At 40.3% G+C, this 20,867-nt stretch overlaps 1 protein-coding gene, 2 non-coding genes and 3 pseudogenes across 3 annotated transcripts; 5 read left to right on the plus strand and 1 right to left on the minus strand.

The window, feature by feature from the left end:
• Positions 1 to 13,325: 13,325 nt before the first annotated feature.
• Positions 13,326 to 14,561, minus strand: LOC135752954 (uncharacterized protein F54H12.2-like). Its single transcript, XM_065271253.1, has one exon. The coding sequence runs from the start codon at positions 14,559 to 14,561 to the stop codon at positions 13,326 to 13,328; it is 1,236 nt and encodes a 411-aa protein (XP_065127325.1).
• Positions 14,562 to 19,769: 5,208 nt separating this feature from the next.
• On the plus strand, positions 19,770 to 19,888 carry LOC135753106 (5S ribosomal RNA; annotated as a pseudogene).
• Positions 19,889 to 20,009: 121 nt separating this feature from the next.
• LOC135753020 (5S ribosomal RNA) lies at positions 20,010 to 20,128 on the plus strand. The gene has a single exon (XR_010533456.1). It is a non-coding gene; the product is annotated as a 5S ribosomal RNA (ribosomal RNA).
• Positions 20,129 to 20,253: 125 nt separating this feature from the next.
• On the plus strand, positions 20,254 to 20,372 carry LOC135753012 (5S ribosomal RNA; annotated as a pseudogene).
• Positions 20,373 to 20,493: 121 nt separating this feature from the next.
• On the plus strand, positions 20,494 to 20,612 carry LOC135752956 (5S ribosomal RNA). Its single transcript, XR_010533404.1, has one exon. It is a non-coding gene; the product is annotated as a 5S ribosomal RNA (ribosomal RNA).
• A 121-nt stretch (positions 20,613 to 20,733) lies between these two features.
• On the plus strand, positions 20,734 to 20,852 carry LOC135753064 (5S ribosomal RNA; annotated as a pseudogene).
• The last annotated feature ends 15 nt before the right edge of the window (positions 20,853 to 20,867 follow it).

A 20,867-nucleotide genomic window follows, 5' to 3' on the forward strand; every position in this document is an offset into this window, starting at 1 on the left:
ACACAAAATATATATATATAAGGCCATAAACATACCTGAGGTATTGGCAGGTCATGGCTCCATCTAAGTAAATCAACTAACATTAGTAGTGAAGAAGACAGGCCATAACCGGATACTGAGCATCACAGTTCATTAATAGTTACTTAATAGTTATTCCTCCTGAAGCGAAATTAGTAGCTACTTAATCGTAGTTCTTCAGGAGGCATGACTGAATTTATTAGTTACTGATTACTTAATAGTTACTTAACATAATTAAAAAACGCTATGACATACTGATTAATTAACACATATTCCTTAGTAGTTAATAGTAGTGACTTGAGTGTTAATGAAGAACTAACAATTAATTCTGCAGTAATTCCTTATTAGTTATACAGTAAGTAAGATACAGTATTCTAAAGTGTTACCGAGAAGGTTATATTTCTAGTTGATAATCTTATTTGTAAAAGGTTTAAAAAATAAATAACCAAATAAAATATAGGGTGGGGGGTTTGTGTCATGTAAATATGTGGGGTACGGGCTCCTGAGACTGGCAAGCCCCGCCTCCGTAGTTCAAATAGCCGGATTCTCATTTGGGCCCTTACAGCAGTAACTGATTTTCGCGAGGACATCTCTTTTCTCTCGGTTATATTAAAGCGGCCTTGTTTTATTTTTTCAAACAATGGACTCAGGATTTGCCGGTAAGTTATTTTGCTTTATATGTTTATTTATCAAGTTTGATTTACCAAGTTATCTTCATTTGTAAAAACAGTCTTATTTTATTTTAACATTTAACAGGCTTTTAAATGTATATGTATACGATGCAGGAATTTTTAAAACGCTGCCCACCTACCAACATTTTGACCAGATTGACCATCTTTGTAAGTGTTTTAAGTATATTTTCAAGGAATTTCCTGAATGATTATATAAATACATTTATATATTATATATGTATATTTTATTCTACACATTTTAATCCAAATTAGTGAATTCTACTTTGATAAATGTTGACGAGCAAAGCGACACTAGGAACGGCTATCTACAAGGTAATACTGTTTATTTTAATTATACATTCAGATTTTTTTTTTTCTGAAAATGTAATACTTACATTTTACACTTTTATACCAATAGTCATTTACTAAAAATACTGGTTTAATTTTTTTTTTTTTGGATTGCTAGTTTTATTATGGTTAAGAGAAATTTAAGTGTTTTATCTTTTTGTTTGGCTATATCGACATTGGCTAACGTTAATTTGTAATGCTATTTTGGGCATAATCAGAGAAAATATCTGTGTAATCCTGGAGAAGTTCTAAATATTATTGAAAATGGCTGGTAAAAGAGTGCGTTCAGATGATGATTTAAAAAGTTGTCAAGAAATACCTACTGTAAGGGCTAGGCATGAGGCCGAGACTGAAATGTTTGCTGCTGCACAAGACCAATTACTTGAAAGGGTAAACGAAATGATTCGGTCATATCCACATCAGAGTTTAGAACCTGTGCCTGCGAGGGTAGACTAAACATACGAACAAATAAGTGAAAGGCAAAATGAAATGATTCGGTCATATGAACAAAGATTTGAAACAAATTTGTCACAAACAGGTTATGGTGTAGTAAATCCTACCGATAATTCTAATACGGCAGACACCCTTACGGGTTTAAGTCAGAGTGACGTGGACACGCTAGTGCGTGATGGAGGGACAGTAAGTGATTACACAATAGTCCCGAGACCCTATTTTAATGGTCTAGAAATCCACAGAAATCTAAATTTGCGCGAGATCATAACCACAGATTTGGCAGCGTACACTATATTTGTCCAAAATATTCTGTCGGAAATGGTTTCATTCTCCAGGCAGATAGGAGGTGAGAATTCCTTCATTAATATCAGTTTAAAAGGTGACAGTCTCAAATCTGACGTTAACACTATACTGTGTCCCGGTAACGACTATGATGAAAATCGTTTTATCGATCAATTTGAATCGGTTGCACAAAGTAATGAACAGGTGTTGGCAGATGACAGTTTGCAACTGCATGTATCAATAGCAAGAAGTATGAATGGAGGGGCTCGTAGGAAGATTACAGATATAGCCCATGATGATGTGATTAAGAAAAAAATGATGTGTTTGTTCTCACCTACCAACTTTACAAACAAGCTGTGTTTTGCAATATGTATAGCAAGCTTTCTTGAACCCCATGCAGAGAATGAGGAGTTAGAACGGATGGCTGTGGATATACAGAATGCTGCAGGTCTAACCCCTCAAGACTGTGTAGGTTTTAACCATATTACAAAGTTTGAGAGTGTGATGGATTTGAAGATTGTGGTGTTTTACGGATCAAGTGAGGGCAAGTTAGAGAATCACAAGACACATGACGAACCCCATAAAAAGACGGTATTTTTGTACTTGCATGATGCTCATTATCACTTGATAACTCGTATTAAGGCATTTGTTGGGTCATCGTATGTCTGCGAATTTTGTTACAAAGGATATACAAACAGACAGGGTCACGATTGCAAATATACATGTTCTGTATGTAATGACAATCTGTGTTACATCCGGTTTGTGACGTCACGCTGAACAGATCGTGCATCGTAGCTCCGTCGAGTTCATCATCTAAAAGCTTTTTTTTACCATCTTATTCCTATTTATATAATATAACTTATTAGTTTTACATAGGAATACTTTACCGTGACGATTATTGAGCAGTACTACCACGTGAAACTATTTATCACTAATAAACACCCAGTGTTAGCATATACGTGGAATGCATGTTTGTTGCTCGCTTGTGGACGTCGGAAGGCAGGGTGTAGTGACCTATCCTCACCTGAGCGGGAAGCTGTGGAGGAGTTGTTTCCCGGTTTTAGCAGATCCAAGGCGAGGTACAGCGCCCACTTCACCCTGCCTTCCGACGTCCACAAGCGAGCAACAAACATGCATTCCACGCGATGCAGCTTCACGGACCGTGAACGACATGAAAGCGATCGGGAAGCTGTGGAGGAACCGCTACCCGGCCTTCGCAGATTCAGCAAGCCAAACATCACCCTGGCCTCAGACGTTCGCAGGCGACCGAGGCGTCTCACAACCGAACACCCCACGCGATGCAGCTCCGGGACCGGTATAGACAATTGGAAGCATTTCTGTGGAAGACCATTTCTCCTAACCCGAGATGGCCTTCATCCGTCATCGGAAGGAAGTGCTATACTCACTAAAAATCCGATCAATAGTCTTAATTCTGATATAGTCTGACTATCCAGGGCCCAGGTCAGGAAACAGACGGATCGGCTTAACCGTCCATCTGTTAGCTGCCGTGATATGTCAAGACCACTTATATCCCAGCACTCCGAGTCAATCTTACCGAAATATCAGCACATTTCAACTGTATCTGTTCCCCGAACAAATAAATACAGGGCACCGCTTGTTACATCTGGTACAAATCTGATTCAAATAAAATTAGAAAACAATACATTAACAGATGAATCTCGAATCTTAAAATTCGGCCTTCTTAACATTAGATCGCTTACCAATAAAGAACCTATTGTCAATTAAATAATTACAGACCAAAACTTAGATGTACTCTGTTTAACAGAAACCTGGCTTAAAGCAGACGACTACATTAGTTTAAATGAATCCACCCCACAAGACTATTATTATAAACACGAACCTCGATTAAAGGGGAGAGGGGGTGGTGTAGCTACAATATACAACACAATGTTTAAAGTAAACCAAAAATCTGAGCTAAAATTTAAATCATTTGAAGTAATGTTGTTAAATATGGAAATAACTGATCGTAACCACAAACAGCTTTCTTTTGCTTTAGCGACAATCTATAGACCACCGGGCCACCATGCAGATTTCCTTAATGAAATAGCAGATTTCCTATCTGAGCTTGTAGTCACTGTAGATAAAGCTCTTATTGTTGGTGATTTTAATGTCCATGTGGACAACCCAAAAGACGCATTAGGACGTGCGTTTATAGATGTTCTAAATTCTCTCAATATTAGACAAAACGTGACAGGGCCAACGCATACTCGTAATCACACATTAGACTTAATTCTGTCACTCGGACTCAATATTAATGACGTCGAAATATCACCTCAGAGTGATGCAGTTTCTGACCATTACCTTGTGTCATACACTGTACTTCTAGATAGGATCACTCAATCTACAACATGCTACCGACTAGCCAGAACAATAATTTCCACCACTAAAGATTGCTTTATTAGCACTCTTCCAGACCTGTCCCAAATGAAACATGTAGCAGATAACTGTGACGATCTAGATATTGAAATAGAAAACCTAAACAATGTCTGTTCTAACACATTGGATGCCGTTGCTCCCATTCGAAAAAAGAGATTCAAAGAAAAACCGCCAGCTCCATGGTATGACCATCACACAGCAGCCCTTAAAAAGGCAGCTAGAAAAATGGAAAGAAATTATAGAAGCACAAAGTTAGAAGTATGGCGCGCAGCATGGCAACAGAGTGTTAAACACTACAGACAGGCTATTAAAACCGCCAGATCTACATATCTTAGCAAGCTTATAAATGAGAATCATAATAACCCTCGTTTCCTCTTTAGCACAGTTGCGAAACTGACTAGAAACAAAGAACAAACAGAAACCAATAGTAAACTTCAACACAATAGTAACGACTTCATGAACTTCTTTTCTAACAAAATTTCGGCTATTAGGGAAAACATCGTAGCTACCCAGGCAGCCACCACTCTACCCATTAGTTCACTTAACACTAGACTACCATACGAACATCTGGATTCATTTAAACCAACTACAATAGATGAGCTCTCTAAACTAGTCACATCATCCAAATCATCGTCCTGTATATTAGACCCCGTTCCCACAAAACTACTTAAAGAAGTATTCCCTGTAGTGTCAACCCCGGTTCTAAATATCTTTAACTCATCGCTAGAAATAGGATACGTTCCAACAGCTTTCAAACTAGCAGTTATTAAACCGCTGATTAAAAAACCACAGCTTGACCAAGGAGAACTTAATAACTTTAGACCAATCTCAAATCTCCCTTTTCTTTCGAAAATATTAGAAAAGGTAGTGGCAAGCCAGTTACGCACATTCTTGACAAATAATAGTACATATGAAAAGTTCCAATCAGGATTCAGGCCCCACCATAGCACAGAGACAGCGTTGCTTAGAGTTACAAATGACCTCCTATTAACATCCGATCGTGGTGAAATCTCAATTCTTATATTACTAGACCTTAGTGCAGCATTTGACACAATAGACCACAGAATCCTACTCAATAGACTAGAAAACTATGTTGGTATCAGTGGTCAGGCGCTAGCCTGGTTTAGGTCATATCTAACCAATCGCTATCACTTTGTTTATGTAAATGAGGAAGAGTCATATCACTCCCTGGTTAAATACGGTGTACCGCAGGGATCAGTTTTAGGTCCTATCCTGTTCTCGTTATACATGTTACCCCTAGGAGACATTATCAGGAAACATAACATAAGTTTTCACTGCTATGCGGATGATACCCAGCTTTACATCTCCTCGCATCCCAGCGAAACACACACGTTTTCTAAGCTAAAAGACTGCATTAGCGATGTTAGTGACTGGATGGCACATAACTTTCTTAAGCTCAACTCCAACAAGACAGAGGTACTTATTATTGAACCAAATCGCTACAAACATAATATGTCAGATTACAAATTGCACATAGATGGCTGTACTATGGTGCCATCTTCCACGGTTAGGAACTTAGGTGTGATGTTCGACAGCAACTTATCCTTTGATAGTCATATCGCCAACGTCTGCCGCACAGCATTCTTCCATCTTAGAAATATCTAAAAAATACGCCATATACTGTCTACATCTGACGCAGAGAAGCTTATTCATGCTTTTATGACCTCTAGAATAGACTATTGTAACTCGCTACTCGGGGGATGCCATTCAAATCAGGTCAACAAGCTTCAGCTAGTTCAAAACGCTTCTGCAAGGGTACTTACTCGATCTAAGAAGTATGACCACATAAGCCCAATTCTGGCATCTTTACACTGGCTACCACTTAAATATCGCATCCAATTTAAAATATCACTAATCACCTACAAAGCTTTAAATGGCTTAGCACCCTCATATCTTAGAGAATTACTATCAGAATACAATCCATCACGCACACTACGGTCGCAAAATTCTGGCCTATTGATTATCCCTAGACTATCAAAAGTGTCTAAAAGTGGAAGATCCTTTTCCTACTTAGCCCCTAAGCTCTGGAATGATTTACCAACCGATGTCCGAGAATCAGACACAGTCGATCATTTTAAATCTAGACTTAAAACTTTTCTCTTCAACAAAGCATTCGCATAATTTGTCTAGTAAAGGTTCTTAACTCGCAATAGTTATTTTCACGGAACAAAGCACTCACGGTCATAACACAGACCAACCAAATAAATAAATAAAAACCTTTTCTGCATGAACACTTAAAATGAATTGCATTAAATAGTTTCCCACCGTTTGCCACTGAACCTGCATTAACGACGACAGTGGGGCTTCCGGCCTTAGTCAAACGGTTTGGCACGTATTGTCGGGTTGCGATTTTGGTGCTTTCGTGTGTCTTGTGAATAGTATGCCATACAGACCCGTTTGCCACTGAACCTGCATTAACGACGACAGTGGGGCCTCCAGCCTTAGTCAAACGGGTTGGTATGTATGGTCGGGTTGCGTTTTTCGCGCTTTCGTGTGTCTTGTGAATAGTTTGCCATACATACCCGTTTGCCACTGAACCTGCATTAACGACGACAGTGGGGCCTCCAGCCTTAGTCAAACGGGTTGGCACGTATGGTCGGGTTGCGATTTTGGCGCTATCGTAAGTCTTATGAATAGCATGCCATACAGACCCGTTTGCCACTGAACCTGCATTAATGACGATAGTGGGGCCTCCAGCCTTAGTCAAACGGGTTGGTATGTATGGTCGGGTTGCGTTTTTCGCGCTTTCGTGTGTCTTGTGAATAGTATGCCATACAGACCCGTTTGCCACTGAACCTGCATTAACGACGACAGTGGGGCCTCCAGCCTTAGTCAAACGGGTTGGCACGTATGGTCGGGTTGCGATTTTGGCGCTATCGTAAGTCTTATGAATAGTATGCCATACAGACCCGTTTGCCACTGAACCTGCATTAACGACGACAGTGGGGCTTCCAGCCTTAGTCAAACGGGTTAACACGTATGGTCGGGTTGCGATGTTTTTGGCGTTTTCTCCTGGTCCTGTAAATGGTATACAATATAGACCCGTTTGCCACTGAACCTGCATTAACGACGACAGTGGGGCTTTAGGCCTTAGTCAAACGGGTCGTCAGGTTTCATTTTCTCTTAAAGATCGGAAGGTGACCCTTATTTACCATATATACCCTCGCATTGGGCCCCCAATTTGCTAAATCCTCAACTGTGGATAACATAATTATGCCGCAATATTTAGTCTGTCTGGAACTAAGCTGAGTTAAACCACATCACTGTGTGACACTTCAATACATATGAACGGCCGCTACGCTAATAAGATTTTGTTTTTCTCTCCCTGTCTCGTCCTCGACCCGAGGACGAGACAAACAGACCCAGTCCCGGTAGATGTGAAAGTCGGCACACCTCTGATCTACTGGCTGTCCTTCAACGTTATGCCCAGCTGATACCTGACCAACGATCACCGGCAGAACCGCTTAATCTCCGCTAAATCTCCATTTCCGTTCTCCCAAGGGTTTTTCCCTCCTAGGACTTATTTTTCCTCGGATAAAAGCCCGGGTTTTTTTTCTCCTAGGGGGTTTTTCACCCCGGGGAGGCAGCCTTTTTGGGCTTTACCTAGCTTCCTCTTCTATACGTTGCTTTAGTAATACGTGCAATTATAATATTGAGTCATAGCCGCCGCAAATTTAACTGCTCATGCTATCATGTATTTTGTTGTGCTATCTGTCGTTTTCTGTGCTTTTCACTGCTTCTATTTATGTAAAGCTGCTTTGAAACAATTGACTTTTGTGAAAAGCGCTATATAAATAAAATTGAATTGAATTGAATTGAATTACAAACATGCTAAAAAGACAATACACTGTCCAGACTGTTTGAGAATTTGTAAATCGCAATATTGCTTTGATGCTCATAAAAAACCCTCTGCTGATGCATTTGGGCGATCGGCCTGCGATACCACCAAATACTGCGTTAAATGCGGTAGACGGTACCATGTGGCAGCAAGTAAACCTGACCAGACACATGAATGCCCCGCAGATTGCTGCTGCTATTGCGGTGAGGATGTAAGTCATGATGGTGAACATGAATGTTTCATACAACCTATACCTGTCGAAGAGGTTGAGGATTTCTACATATTTTACGACTTTGAAACCCGTTGTGATAATGGTAAGCATGTTGCTAATTATGTCTGTGCCATGACCTTTAGCGGTGAGAAATTTGAAAGTGCAGGTGAAGGGTGTGTAGGGGATTTCATTAGCAGATTCAGACAGCCGAGGTATAAAGACTACACATTTGTGGCGCACAATGGGGCAGGTTTTGATAACTTCTTAGTCCTAGAGTATTTCTGCAGCGAGGGTCTCAAGCTTAACATTATCATGCAAGGCTGTAGATTGACCTTCATGTACGATGAGACTTACAAACAACAATACATTGACTCGTTCAGTTTTATGCCTATGGCGTTGTCAAAGACACCTGTGCCTTTAATTTGACCACTACAGAGAAGGGTTACTTCCCCCATCTCTTCAATACATTGCAGAATCAATACTATGTAGGCCCCTACCCTGCAAAAAACTACTACGGCTATGCTACAATGACTGATAGTGCCAGGCTAAAGTTTGATCAATGGTATGACACGCTTGAAGGGAAAGTCTTTGACTTCAGAAAAGAGATTGGATTGTACTGTATGAATGATGTTGTCTTACTTCAGGATGCATGTAGTAAGTACAGGAAAGAGTTCATTGCATGTACAAAGATAGACCCCTTCAGATTTATGACTTTAGCATCATGCTGTATGGGTGTGTTCAAAACTCACTTTCTAAAATCTAAAACTATAGCTCTGACCCATAACAACGCATACATACATCAGCACAAGACATTCTCGAATGTTTCGATTGAGTGGCTTGAATATGTGAAAAAGACACGTGATGTCGACATGCATCATGCTCTGAATCACGGTGAAATGAAATTTGGTAATTTCTACCTCGATGGATTTTATGTCCAAAGCGATGGTGTGCAGAAAGGATTAGACTTCGCTGGGTGCCACTTCCACGGCTGTAAGTCTTGTTTTAAACCTGACAGCATAAATGAGCAGTCCAAAATACCATATGGAGTCCTCTATCGTACGTTTAACGACAGAAATGAGGTTTTGAAAAAATCCTACAATATTGACCTGGAGGTGATGTGGGAGTGTCAATGGCGAAAGCTTAAACAGACTGACCCGGATGTGATGAGTTTTATGTCTACCTATTCTGCACCAGAAAGACTGAAACCACGTGATGCGTTGTTTGGTGGCCGTACAAATGCTTACAAGTTGTACCACAAAGCTGCAGAGGGGGAGAGAATTAGCTATGTTGATTTCACAAGTCTATACCCTTTTGTGCAGTCTCGAAAACCCTACCCCATTGGCCATCCTGAAATAATCTTCAAGGACTTTCAAGACCTTGAAAATTATTTTGGGCTTGTTAAGGCTACAGTCCTTCCTCCCAGAAAGTTGCTTCACCCCGTGTTACCATACAGGAGTTGTGGTAAGCTGATGTTTCCTTTATGTCGTACCTGTGTGGATGAGCAGTGCAAAATCATACCTTGTACACACACAGATGAGGAAAGAGCAATTTCTGGTACATGGGTTAGCCTTGAATTGTTAAAGGCTGTTGAAAAGGGTTATGTAGTCGTGAAAATTGATGAGGTGTGGCATTTTCCTCAAACGTCTGACAAACTGTTTTGTGGCTACGTGAAAACATTTTTACAGTTTAAACAGCAGGCCTCCGGTTATCCGTCACATGTCATCACAAAGGCGGATAAACAGGCATACATTGATGACTATTACCAGAAAGAGGGTATTCAGCTCGATCCTGAAAAGATCTGCAATAATCCCGCCCGTCGATCGATCAACAAATTGTTGCTTAATTCGTTGTGGGGGAGATTCTCTCTCAGAGAGAACATGCCTAATTGCAAGCTTTTGAAAAATGCTCAAGATTTTTCTCAGTACATCTTTGGATGTCAGTACGAAGTAACATTTTTCATGTTTGTGTCTAACACAATTGCCTTGGTGCAATACAAACATGCAGAGGGGTCCTCTTACGAGACCCGAGATGTTAATGTGTTTATCGGGGCATTCACGACGGCACATGCACGGTTGGAGTTGTACAACCTTATGGATAGGTTGGGCGATAGACTCTTGTATGGGGATACAGATAGTGTTATCTATGTCTCAAGAGATGGAGATTGGGTACCTCCATTGGGACCTTATTTAGGGGATCTCACTAATGAACTTGATTCTGACGATACCATTACAGAGTTTTGTTCCGCAGGTCCTAAAACATATGGTTACCGGACTGCAAAACAACACATATGTCTCAAGTCTAAGGGCGTAACGCAGACAGCAGAGAACTCTAAAGTTATCACACTACAGTCTTTAATAGGCCTTGTTGACGATTTTGTAGCATCATCTGAAAGCACTCGGCAACTCCTGGCCCACACTGACACCATTGTCAGAAATAAAAAGAATTTCACACTGAAAAACAAGTCAGTTGTTAAGAAGTTTCGTTGTCGTTTATGACAAAAGAATATTGATGAAGGATTTCACGACACGCCCCTTCGTATATTGATCATGACTTATGCTTATCGGGGTATGCAAGGTACAGAGGGGTTTGATTTCAGAATTCAGCATCCTTTCTCCATGGTAATTTCAGGGCCCTCATGCTCTGGAAAGACATTCTTTGTAAAAATGCTGTTACAAAACGCTGAGAAAATTGTTTCTAAAAATTTTGAAAATATTGTGTTAATTTATGATTGTTGGCAGCCAATGTATGATGATTTGATGAAAATGTTTGACATTAAATTTATTGAAGGAATTCCACAGAATCTAAACGACGACTCTTTGTTTCCACCCAACAAAACAAATTTTTTAATTTTAGATGATGTTATGAAAGATGCCAGTGGTAATTCTGAAGTTGAAAGAGTGTTTACAAATTATGTACATCACAAAAATTTAAGTGCATTGTATATTGTTCAGAACTTGTTTTGTCAAGGTAAATCCAGCAGGACCATCAGCTTGAACACCAATTATATGGTTCTGTTTAAAACCCCCCGAGATAATACCCAAATTAACGTGCTAGCCAGACAGATGTACCCTCGAAATACTAAATTTTTCATGGAATGTTATGAAGATGCTACCAGCAACCCCTTCGGCTACCTACTGATCGACTTTAAAGCTAAAACTCCGGAGCAATATCGTCTCAGAACAGATTTGCTCTCACAAAATCCTGTTGTATACATTCAGAAAAAGAAGCGCTGAATTTATCGAATATTTGAGAATGTCTGCTAGACTTTTAAGAAACCTATCTCTTTTAAAGCTATTATTAAAGGCTACACCTCGACAAAGACGTGTTATTTTAGAGGTTGCTACGGATGAGTTCATTGTTACATTGTGCGAAGTAGCTCTAAATGTTCTTCATGGCAATATACCTCTCACCCCGCTACAATATCGGAAACTGGAGAGAAGAAGTAGCGAAATCAAAATTGTTGCAGATAAGAAGGTCGGAGTTGGTAGAAAAAGAAGGTTAATCAATCAACAAGGAGGTTTTCTGTTACCTCTTTTAAGTGTTGCAATACCATTCATAACCAGTTTGATCACCTCTAAATAAGTATCTGCTGATGGAGTATGCTGAGAAAATGTTTTTAGTACCGCAGCACCAGCTGGACAAGTTGAAAACTGGTACCCCTCGTGAATCTATTCAACATACCGTGGAAAATGACTTGGACATGACCATAAGAAATATTCTCTACAGATCCGACACATATGAAAAAGCTAAGATGTATACAGGTGTTTTGCAGAGATTTTTAAACCTTTCTAGACAAGCGGACAGGGAAACCAACACATTAACATTAACTCTTCCACAGCCTGATCACATTGAAAATGAAAACCCTGTTGTGATGGGTCCTGTGAATGCGCCGGATACTTTGTCTAATGTTGCTGATGATATTTTAAAGAATGTCCCACAGAGAAGTGTTAAAAATGTTCGATACATTTTGGATAAATTATCTAAAACTAAGGATATCACATCATGGACTGATTCTGGAGAGTTTGTGTTTAAAGGTAGATTGATTCCTGGATCACACATGCTCGATTTAGTTAAAAGCATCACAGCCCCTCAAAAGGTCGCTGATGAACGGAGACCTATTGGATGGAACGAGTTTCTGGAGGCATTTGCTATTTTAAATGTACCATTCTCTACTGTACCTAACCACTATGTCAGACATGTAATTAACTCTTTCAAAAACAAGTCTACTTCAGTTATTACAAACTCGTCTAAGAGGAGTAATAAAAGGAAAAAGAGTCATCAGGGTACACCTCCAGAAAAATCTAATTTTTCAGAGGGGCATGTATTTTCACCCCCTGTTCTTGAAAGAGGTCAATGGCTAAATTTTTAAAAACACTGAGAATGTTTATTGTTGTTGTTATCTGTAATGTTGAATGTCGTAAATAAAGACCCCAAAAGATGTAATACTTGTCATTGGTTGTTATTTATTAAGAAAATTCAGGCATAAACATTTCACCTGTTTGTACACACTGAATACATTTGAACACATTTTCATTACAGTTAGTTTGTTTGAATCTTTTCACAAAAGTTGATACTTTTTTATCATTTTTAATTAAATCATCACTATACATTTTCAGTACATAATCATAGTCAAATCCCTTTGTCATATGGTAAAGAAAAAATACACAATGCTGTCCGCATGTGTCTGATGTAAAATCCTGTACTTGCACATTCGAATGTTGTATCTCCTTAGAATTGAGTTTTAAAAAGTTTTTGATAATTGATGGAAAACCTTGGTAATCTGGTTTATTGCCAAAACTGTCAAAGAAACATCCTACACCCTCTTCGTTTATGTAGATGGCTAACCAATGTTGACCAGGAAGTCCAGAAGGATGTGTGTTCAATATAACCATTGATGGTAATTTTTTTAAAGGCTCTTTCGGTAGATAATCACACGGTAGTACTCCGAGAAAATGGATGTTGCAGGAAATCCGGTCCATAACTGATGTAAGCTGTACAGTATTCATTTTGAGTATTAATAGTAGTCAACCAGGACCTGCCGACGATTTGATATTTCTATAACACTGTCAAAAGTAGCGTATAAAATTTAATTTACTGTCCGTGGGAGGGGTTGTCTAAAACGGGCTTCCAGTCTAATATTACCACTCTTAATAAGCGAAATGTGCTGACCGCACTCCTCATCTGGAGTTAGATTGAATGCGTAGAGTGTATAGCCGTGTAGGAATTCTTCTCTATCAATAGATAGTCCCTGATTTTTAAGATGTCTACCAGAGGCCAGGGCTAACTGATAAAATTCCCTCACTGCAGAATCGCTTCCAAATTCAGGTTGCAATGGCTTTGAAGGAATCTGGACGCCATCGGCATAAATGGATAAAAATTCAAGGTCGTAGTTTTTAAATGCAAAGGGGTTTTTATCATACGCCCCCACAAAAGCATCATTATCAACCATCGCTACTACGATAGATTTTGGTAGAGTTCCTAAGAACAAGTTTTCTTGATTGCAGACACGCGATCCTGCAGGTAGTGAGAAATTCTTCAGACATACTCTATCGATAGGGTATTTGGCAGTGGTTGAAAGCAGTGCTTGTGCATGACCCAATCTCACAGCCGGTGATACTGTCACTTTTTTCACAAATAAAGATGCTGACAGGATGTTTAGCTTGTAGGCCGTAGCGTCGCTTCTCATCAAACAAAATTCATCTTTTCCTCTGGTCATACGAACTTTAATATCAACCCCATTAAGCATCAGTTTCTCTTGAAAGAAAATGTCACTGTGAACAGGTGAGAGAAGTTCGACCACATTACTGGCGTTGGTGATGGCTGCCCTCTTTGTCAACCCTCGGTTTGCCCCCGCAGGATCCGTCACGTCCATATGGCCCGCTGTATCTTTGTAAAACAAAGCAGCGCTGAAGAGTGTTTCAAGAGCATCTTTCCCATAATTGGTAAGACATTCTATTATCCCCCGATAAGGGTATGTACTAGTACTTTGTGATATAAGTCGGTCCCCCAGCGACACATCAACCTGTCCAAAGATCGAACAGCTTGGATAGTTTGAAAGTCCCACAGGAGCACCATCTGCAATATCTGTGCCATCTGGATTTGTGATTTTGAGTCGTAAAAATAACAATGTATTGTTTAGATCCACATAATCCTCCCCCGTTCCGGCAATAAAAAATTCCAGAGGTGAAGAGTCTGAAATTGCTGATAATGGAGGTATTTCTATATATGTATTTTTCTCAATAGCCATCTGAGTCAGCGGTACTGTAAACAGATCCAGCTCTGATTTTAAACATTCTTCTGACATGCTGTGTAGTAAAGCCATGGTCTAAAATATTGTCTTTCTTCTCCTTTTTGATGCCGGACACTTTCCCGACTCCTTGCGCTTGCGTTTTACAACTGAAGTTTTTTTCAGATGTCGTTTTCTTTTCTTTTGTGTCTGGCCACTCCTCCGGGCACCTGGGGGTCTAGACACTTTTGCGTGCCATTACCATCAGTCCTGAACCTTCTTGACTATTATTGTTATTGTTAAAAGACTGAGACATTGTATGGCTAACAACATCACTTATTATGTTCTTTGCAGCTGATTTAAGATGTGGTTTAGCTATGTTAAATCCATGTCTTAGTAATGGTATAGCCATTCTAAAGAGTCCACGAAAAAGGCCTGCCAACCCCGCAACATACATAACCCCTCCCCCTGCATAGCCAGGAAGGCCATTGCCTGCCTGATTCTGATAATAGGCTACGTAACGCATGGGGTCAGTATTATGATTGTTGTAATATGCCATTTTTTCCAAAACCCCTAAAAAAGACGTTGTTTCACAGGCCTAAAATGTAGTTTAGCACACACCTTACCGTAACTAAAACTTATGTCTTGATTTTGATCGTCTTTCACTTGTATACTTATCTCAGTGATAGAAGATTTATTCACTGGTACGTAATGTGGTCTGTCGTATCTAATATTAATAATCTTGTTGTTCTCACCGTCTATATGGACACACCTTAGTAGTGGTACATGATAATCACCAACTGATTGATATTCTATTATATCTGTGTATATATACATGGTGTAGAAACCTCCATTTATGTCTGCTTGATGGGGCGCATACGTCACAGATGTGTGTCCGATACCATGACTATCATGAGTTGGAGGGATTGTCTCTATTGCAATCCCCGGTTTTAACCCTAAAATTATTGCCAACTTTCCGAAAAACTTTAGTGATGTCTTTGGGGGTCCTTTTAGAAACACCTTGTTTTTAACGTGGTCAAATCCAAAACTCAGACCCGATGGTAGATTTGCATTGATCTCCCTGATCAAGAAAACAATGTTGTCATGATATCCAGATTTTATTCTGTAAAGTACGTTCGATGTCTTTTGATCGCCGTTGATGAAGATCTCAATCTCTTTGCCTGCAGCAGGGTAATCAGTGATATGTTTTATACCATTGTCGAGAATAAAGATAGCATCTTCCTCATTAAATGTATACCATGACGTAGGATATTCAAATTCGATCAAACCCACCTCCCATTCTCCTTTCAGATTCATAGTTCTTGCTAAGCTGGTTGTATAATTAGATATTTTATTTCCCGGAAAGGTTGCTAACGAAGCATTGCAGGGCAATGTAACATAAAAGCCACCCTCAGCCATGGTAGGTTTTTGCACAAATGTATGCCATGTATGCTGGTCCTTTATTTTATTGAAGGCTGAACATCAACCAACTCTTTTTCATCGATCCATGATGCAAATTTCGCAGGCCATCCGAGCCATTGCACCAGCAATAATGTTTTGTTTCCTTTCTTCTTCTTGTCTAATATTTTTTCAACTTTAAACGCTTTGTTTTCACTTACAAGTATCTTTTGTAACTCTTCCTCGTAAAAAACGCCTTCGATGACATCCCCATCATAATCACACAACCTGTAAACAGGTGGCTCTCTTGGTATACATGCTGATATAGTGAAAAACTCCTGCGTATAGTTTTCCTCATACCCTTTTGCAAAAGGACCTCTAACTTTAGAAATTCTAACTACGTCGCCAACTTTGTATCTAAATATGGGGTTTACACTGTGAGATTGGCTATCACCGTAAAGATTATGTAACACCTCGGATTTGTTTTCTTTGTTTACATCAATAGGCCTCATCTTGATGCTTCTATGATAGCTGACATTGTATCCACGTGTTATGTCTTGAAGTATATCGATATAGCGTTTTGAGTTTGTAGCCGTTAAATATCGCCACATCCTTCCTCGCAAAGTCCTGTTAAACCTCTCAATTACACTTGATTTTAATTCACTGGATGTTGCAAAATGCGTAATGTTGTACTTCTTCATAAGTTTTTGGAAATGTTTGTTAAAAAATTCCTTCCCCTTATCTGTTTGTATTTTCTCTGGTACACGTCCCTCTTCCAGTATTGATTCAAAGGCTTTAGCAACCTCTACTGCGGACTTGTTTTTTAACACACGTGTCCAAGCATATTTACTAAACAGATCTATACATGTCAACAGAAGATGATTGTTGTCATTTTCCTTAGCATATGTAGACATATCAACTAGATCAGCCTGGAACTGCATATCGATGCCATAGACAAATACCCGATTTCTTCTGTATTTTAAAGGCGCAGTCTTATGTAGTGTGTAAGCATCTTCGCCGGAGAGCCATTCTGATACTTCATCATTGGTTAAGCGAACACCCGTTTCTTTCAAAACAGCATCTTTTAAACGTTGTTTACCACCTAAAGAACCGGGGTTTGAAGGCGTGTAATAAATCCTTTTCATTACTTCTTCAGACATATTGTAACACCAGTCTCCACAGATGAATAACACAGAGGTTCAAAGTGATACAAGTTTTTATTGTGAAAGATATTACATCATAAGTCATCAATGTAGTGTAGAAACTTTATACACATCACAATATTTTTGTCAATAAGGTAATCAACCAGTGTTTCAATAATTTCACAAACATAACTCTGATCATTACTAGACATTGTAAATACACATAAATCAGACACATAGGTACACATGCATAATATGTCTGTAATTCTGATACAGGTACCACCTTCAGTCATCAAGTCTAAAATTTTTTTAATAGTTACAGTAATTGATTCACCCTTGTTAATGCATAAACACATCAGTGCAGACCAATCATTAGATATATTTCTTACGACAGACATTTGGTTCTCGAGATTTATAAGGCGTTTAGTATCCACAACACATCTGTTAACAGGTACAGTTACATCAGAGTTTTCATTAACAATTTTATAAAGCAAGCTGGTCATCTCACATCTAATACGATGTTTAAGTAGGCACTTTACCAATCCAGTCACAAAGCATGTATTCCCCATGGTTTTTGTTAGACTTAGTCAATATGAATGATACCCTTCCAGCTGTCCACAGCGTCACGTACAATCCTTTCGTTGTCAGGGCCTCCAAGTTTTTCTCTGATCTCAGAAAGTTTTTCCACAATAAAAATTTCCTCACGCAGTTCGTGCAAGATGCTGTCAACTGACCCCTGAACCCTCAGAGGATGAATCCTTAATCCACAGCGGCTCAATGCTTGAGAAATGATATGTTTGAGTTCAGGCTTGAACAGAGCACGTGACAGTTCCTCAAAGTAAAAGTCAAAGAAATAGGCATTAGGCTCAAAAATACAGCTATGCCTAAGTTGACTAGGATGATTAACCTCACAACCGCTACAGATCTCTTTCAGCTTTTTGTCAACAAGATGCTGCAAAAGTGCCACGACGATTGTTTTTATGATCTTGAAGCCGTCAGTCCGGATACATCCGTCTGTGGAGTCGACCCCCGCAAAGTGTGCTGCTCCAGCTACTGAACCAGTACAACCATAAGGAGTCGTAAGGAAGGTCAGGTTGTGATATCCCAGATCCATACAAAATGTATCCAGCCAAGAGTTGTCAGAAATCGGCATTGTGATCTCCATTGGGGATGACACATCATCAGGCTTTGCAGTATCCGTCTCAAGGCTGGGGTTGTAGGGCACTGGAACCTCATCAGGCACTGCCGGAGCAGTCCCAAGGATATTGTTGTAGCCTGCTGGAACAACATCAGGCATTGTCGGGGCCGTCTCAAGAGGGTTGCTGCCGGTGTAGGGTGTTGCCTTGTCATCAGGCATCGCCGGGGCCGGCTTGAGGGCACTGGTCCAGCTGTAGGTTCTTTCATCTTCATCAAGTCCTGGTACGGGGAGCGCAAAGGTACTGGTGTAGCATGGGGAAGCCATAGTTTCTTGAAGCCTGTTAAGCAAGTGTGTTGAATGATCCAAACTGGAGCCATTTTTAATGGCTGTAATAGGTAGGTGGGGTTAGGAGGCCGGTCCTCGAGGTGGAGACACACCTCTCGGGGTGGAACAACTTCACTTTAACGGAAGTGTAGCGATCATAAAGTTGACACCATCTAAACAATTTGTCAATGCATGAAAAAATGTTGTCAAACATTCGCACATCTTTCCATTGAAACAGATATACCAAGTCATAGTACTTGTGATGCTCAGACTCTGGAATAGGCCAGGTATATTCCATGATCTTTGTCTTGTCGTTGCAGCGAAAAATATAAACAAAGTCATCTGGCAGCTTTCTACAATGGTCTCCAACCACCCGGTATCTTGTTTGAGGAACCTCACTGTCCCACTCTGCGATGTACAAAGGGTTGTCGCCACAGTTGTTCAAATTGTTCCAAACATAATTATAAAATATGAACCAGTCTTTAGCAGGGAACATCAGACAAGGATCATCAGTAGTGATTCCATCTCCAAGATCGCCCGCAAAGAGCCTGACGCACCGTGACTCCTTGTCAAACAGATATCTCCCCACACGTCTATCAGACATTGTGAAATCATATCTCACAAATTTCTCATTTTCATGGAGAAACTTTGTCAAACTAACACTTAGTTTTTTCTTAGGAGCAAAAGTAATCCTTTCTTCTATTTCCACAGTACCTCTTGCCGGAGAAGTACACAACACTTGTCTCGCCCTTTTAGGAGTCTTTGGAGCAACCATTGCAACACTAGAACTACACTGTATTCTTGTTTAAAATACAAACTACCAGACCCTATTTAAACACTCACGTATGAGAGGGGAGGCGTGAAACAACAGAGACCATAGGACACCTGGATAAACATCATTTCCTGAGTCATTTCCGGAGTCATTTCCGGAGTCATCTCCGGAGTATAAACAACAATTACCACCATAATATTTTATTACAGGAAGCAAAACAACTAATAAGGTGTTAGGTCGTAAATCAAGGTCATAAATCATAATTTTTGACACATGGTACATCATATTTTCTTCTCACACCACCCTGAGCACGCCCGCTCTCGTCTGATCTCGGAAGCCAAGCAGGGTCAGGCCTGGTTAGTACTTGGATGGGAGATTGCCTGGGAATACCAGGTTCTGTAAGCATTTAATTAATTAAATATTTATTTATGTCATTTTTCCCCATGAAAGCGTCCTTTCTGTAAGCGTTCTCCCATGGCATGGCGTTGCCACATTAGTTTTGAAGTGTCTCTCGAATCGAGTCAGCACTCGCTTACGGCCACACCACCCTGAGCACGCCCGCTCTCGTCTGATCTCGGAAGCCAAGCAGGGTTGGGCCTGTTTAGTACTTGGATGGTAGACCGCCTGGGCATACCAGGTGCTGTAAACATTTAATTAATTAATTATTTATGTCATTTTTTCCCATGAATGCGTTCTTTCTGTAAACGTTCACTGATGTCATGGCGTTGCCACATAAGGCTTGAAGTTTCTATCGAATCGAGTCAGCACTCGCTTACGGCCACACCACCCTGAGCACGCCCGCTCTCGTCTGATCTCGGAAGCCAAGCAGGGTCGGGCCTGGTTAGTACTTGGATGGGAGACCGCCTGGGAATACCAGGTGCTGTAAGCATTTAATTAATTAATTAATTATTTATGTCATTTTTTTCCATGAATGCGTCCTTTCTGTAAGCGTTCACTGATGTCATGGCGTTGCCACATAAGTCTTGAAGTGTCTATCAAATCGAGTCGGCAGTCGCTTACGGCCACACCACCCTGAGCACGCCCGCTCTCGTCTGATCTCGGAAGCCAAGCAGGGTCGGGACTGGTTAGTACTTGGATGGGAGACCGCCTGGGAATACCAGGTGCTGTAAGCATTTAATTAATTATTTATTTATGTCATTTTTTCCCATGAATGCGTTCTTTCTGTAAGCGTTCACTGATGTCATGGCGTTGCCACATAAGTCTTGAAGTGTCTATCGAATCGAGTCGGCACTCGCTTACGGCCACACCACCCTGAGCACGCCCGCTCTCGTCTGATCTCGGAAGCCAAGCAGGGTAGGGCCTGGTTAGTACTTGGATGGGAGACCGCCTGGAAATACCTGGTGCTGTAAGCATTTAATTAATTAATTATTTATGTCATTTTTTCCCATGAATGTGTCCTTTCTGTAAGCGTTCTCCCATGGCATGGCGTTGCCACATTAGTTTTGAAGTGTCTCTCCAATCGAGTCCGCACTCGCTTACGGCCACACCACCCTGAGCACGCCCGCTCTCGTCTGATCTCGGAAGCCAAGCAGGGTCGGGACTGGTTAGTACTTGGATGGGAGACTGCCTGGGAATACCAGGTGCTGTAAGCTTTTAATAAATTTTTT

Source organism: Paramisgurnus dabryanus, chromosome 18 (assembly GCF_030506205.2).
Source record: "Paramisgurnus dabryanus chromosome 18, PD_genome_1.1, whole genome shotgun sequence".
NCBI lineage: Eukaryota > Metazoa > Chordata > Actinopteri > Cypriniformes > Cobitidae > Paramisgurnus > Paramisgurnus dabryanus.

What these genes read in the sequence shown, in the direction of transcription:
- LOC135752954 (XM_065271253.1), bottom strand. Translation starts at nt 14,561, where the DNA reads ATGGCTTTACTACACAGCATGTCAGAAGAATGTTTAAAATCAGAGCTG.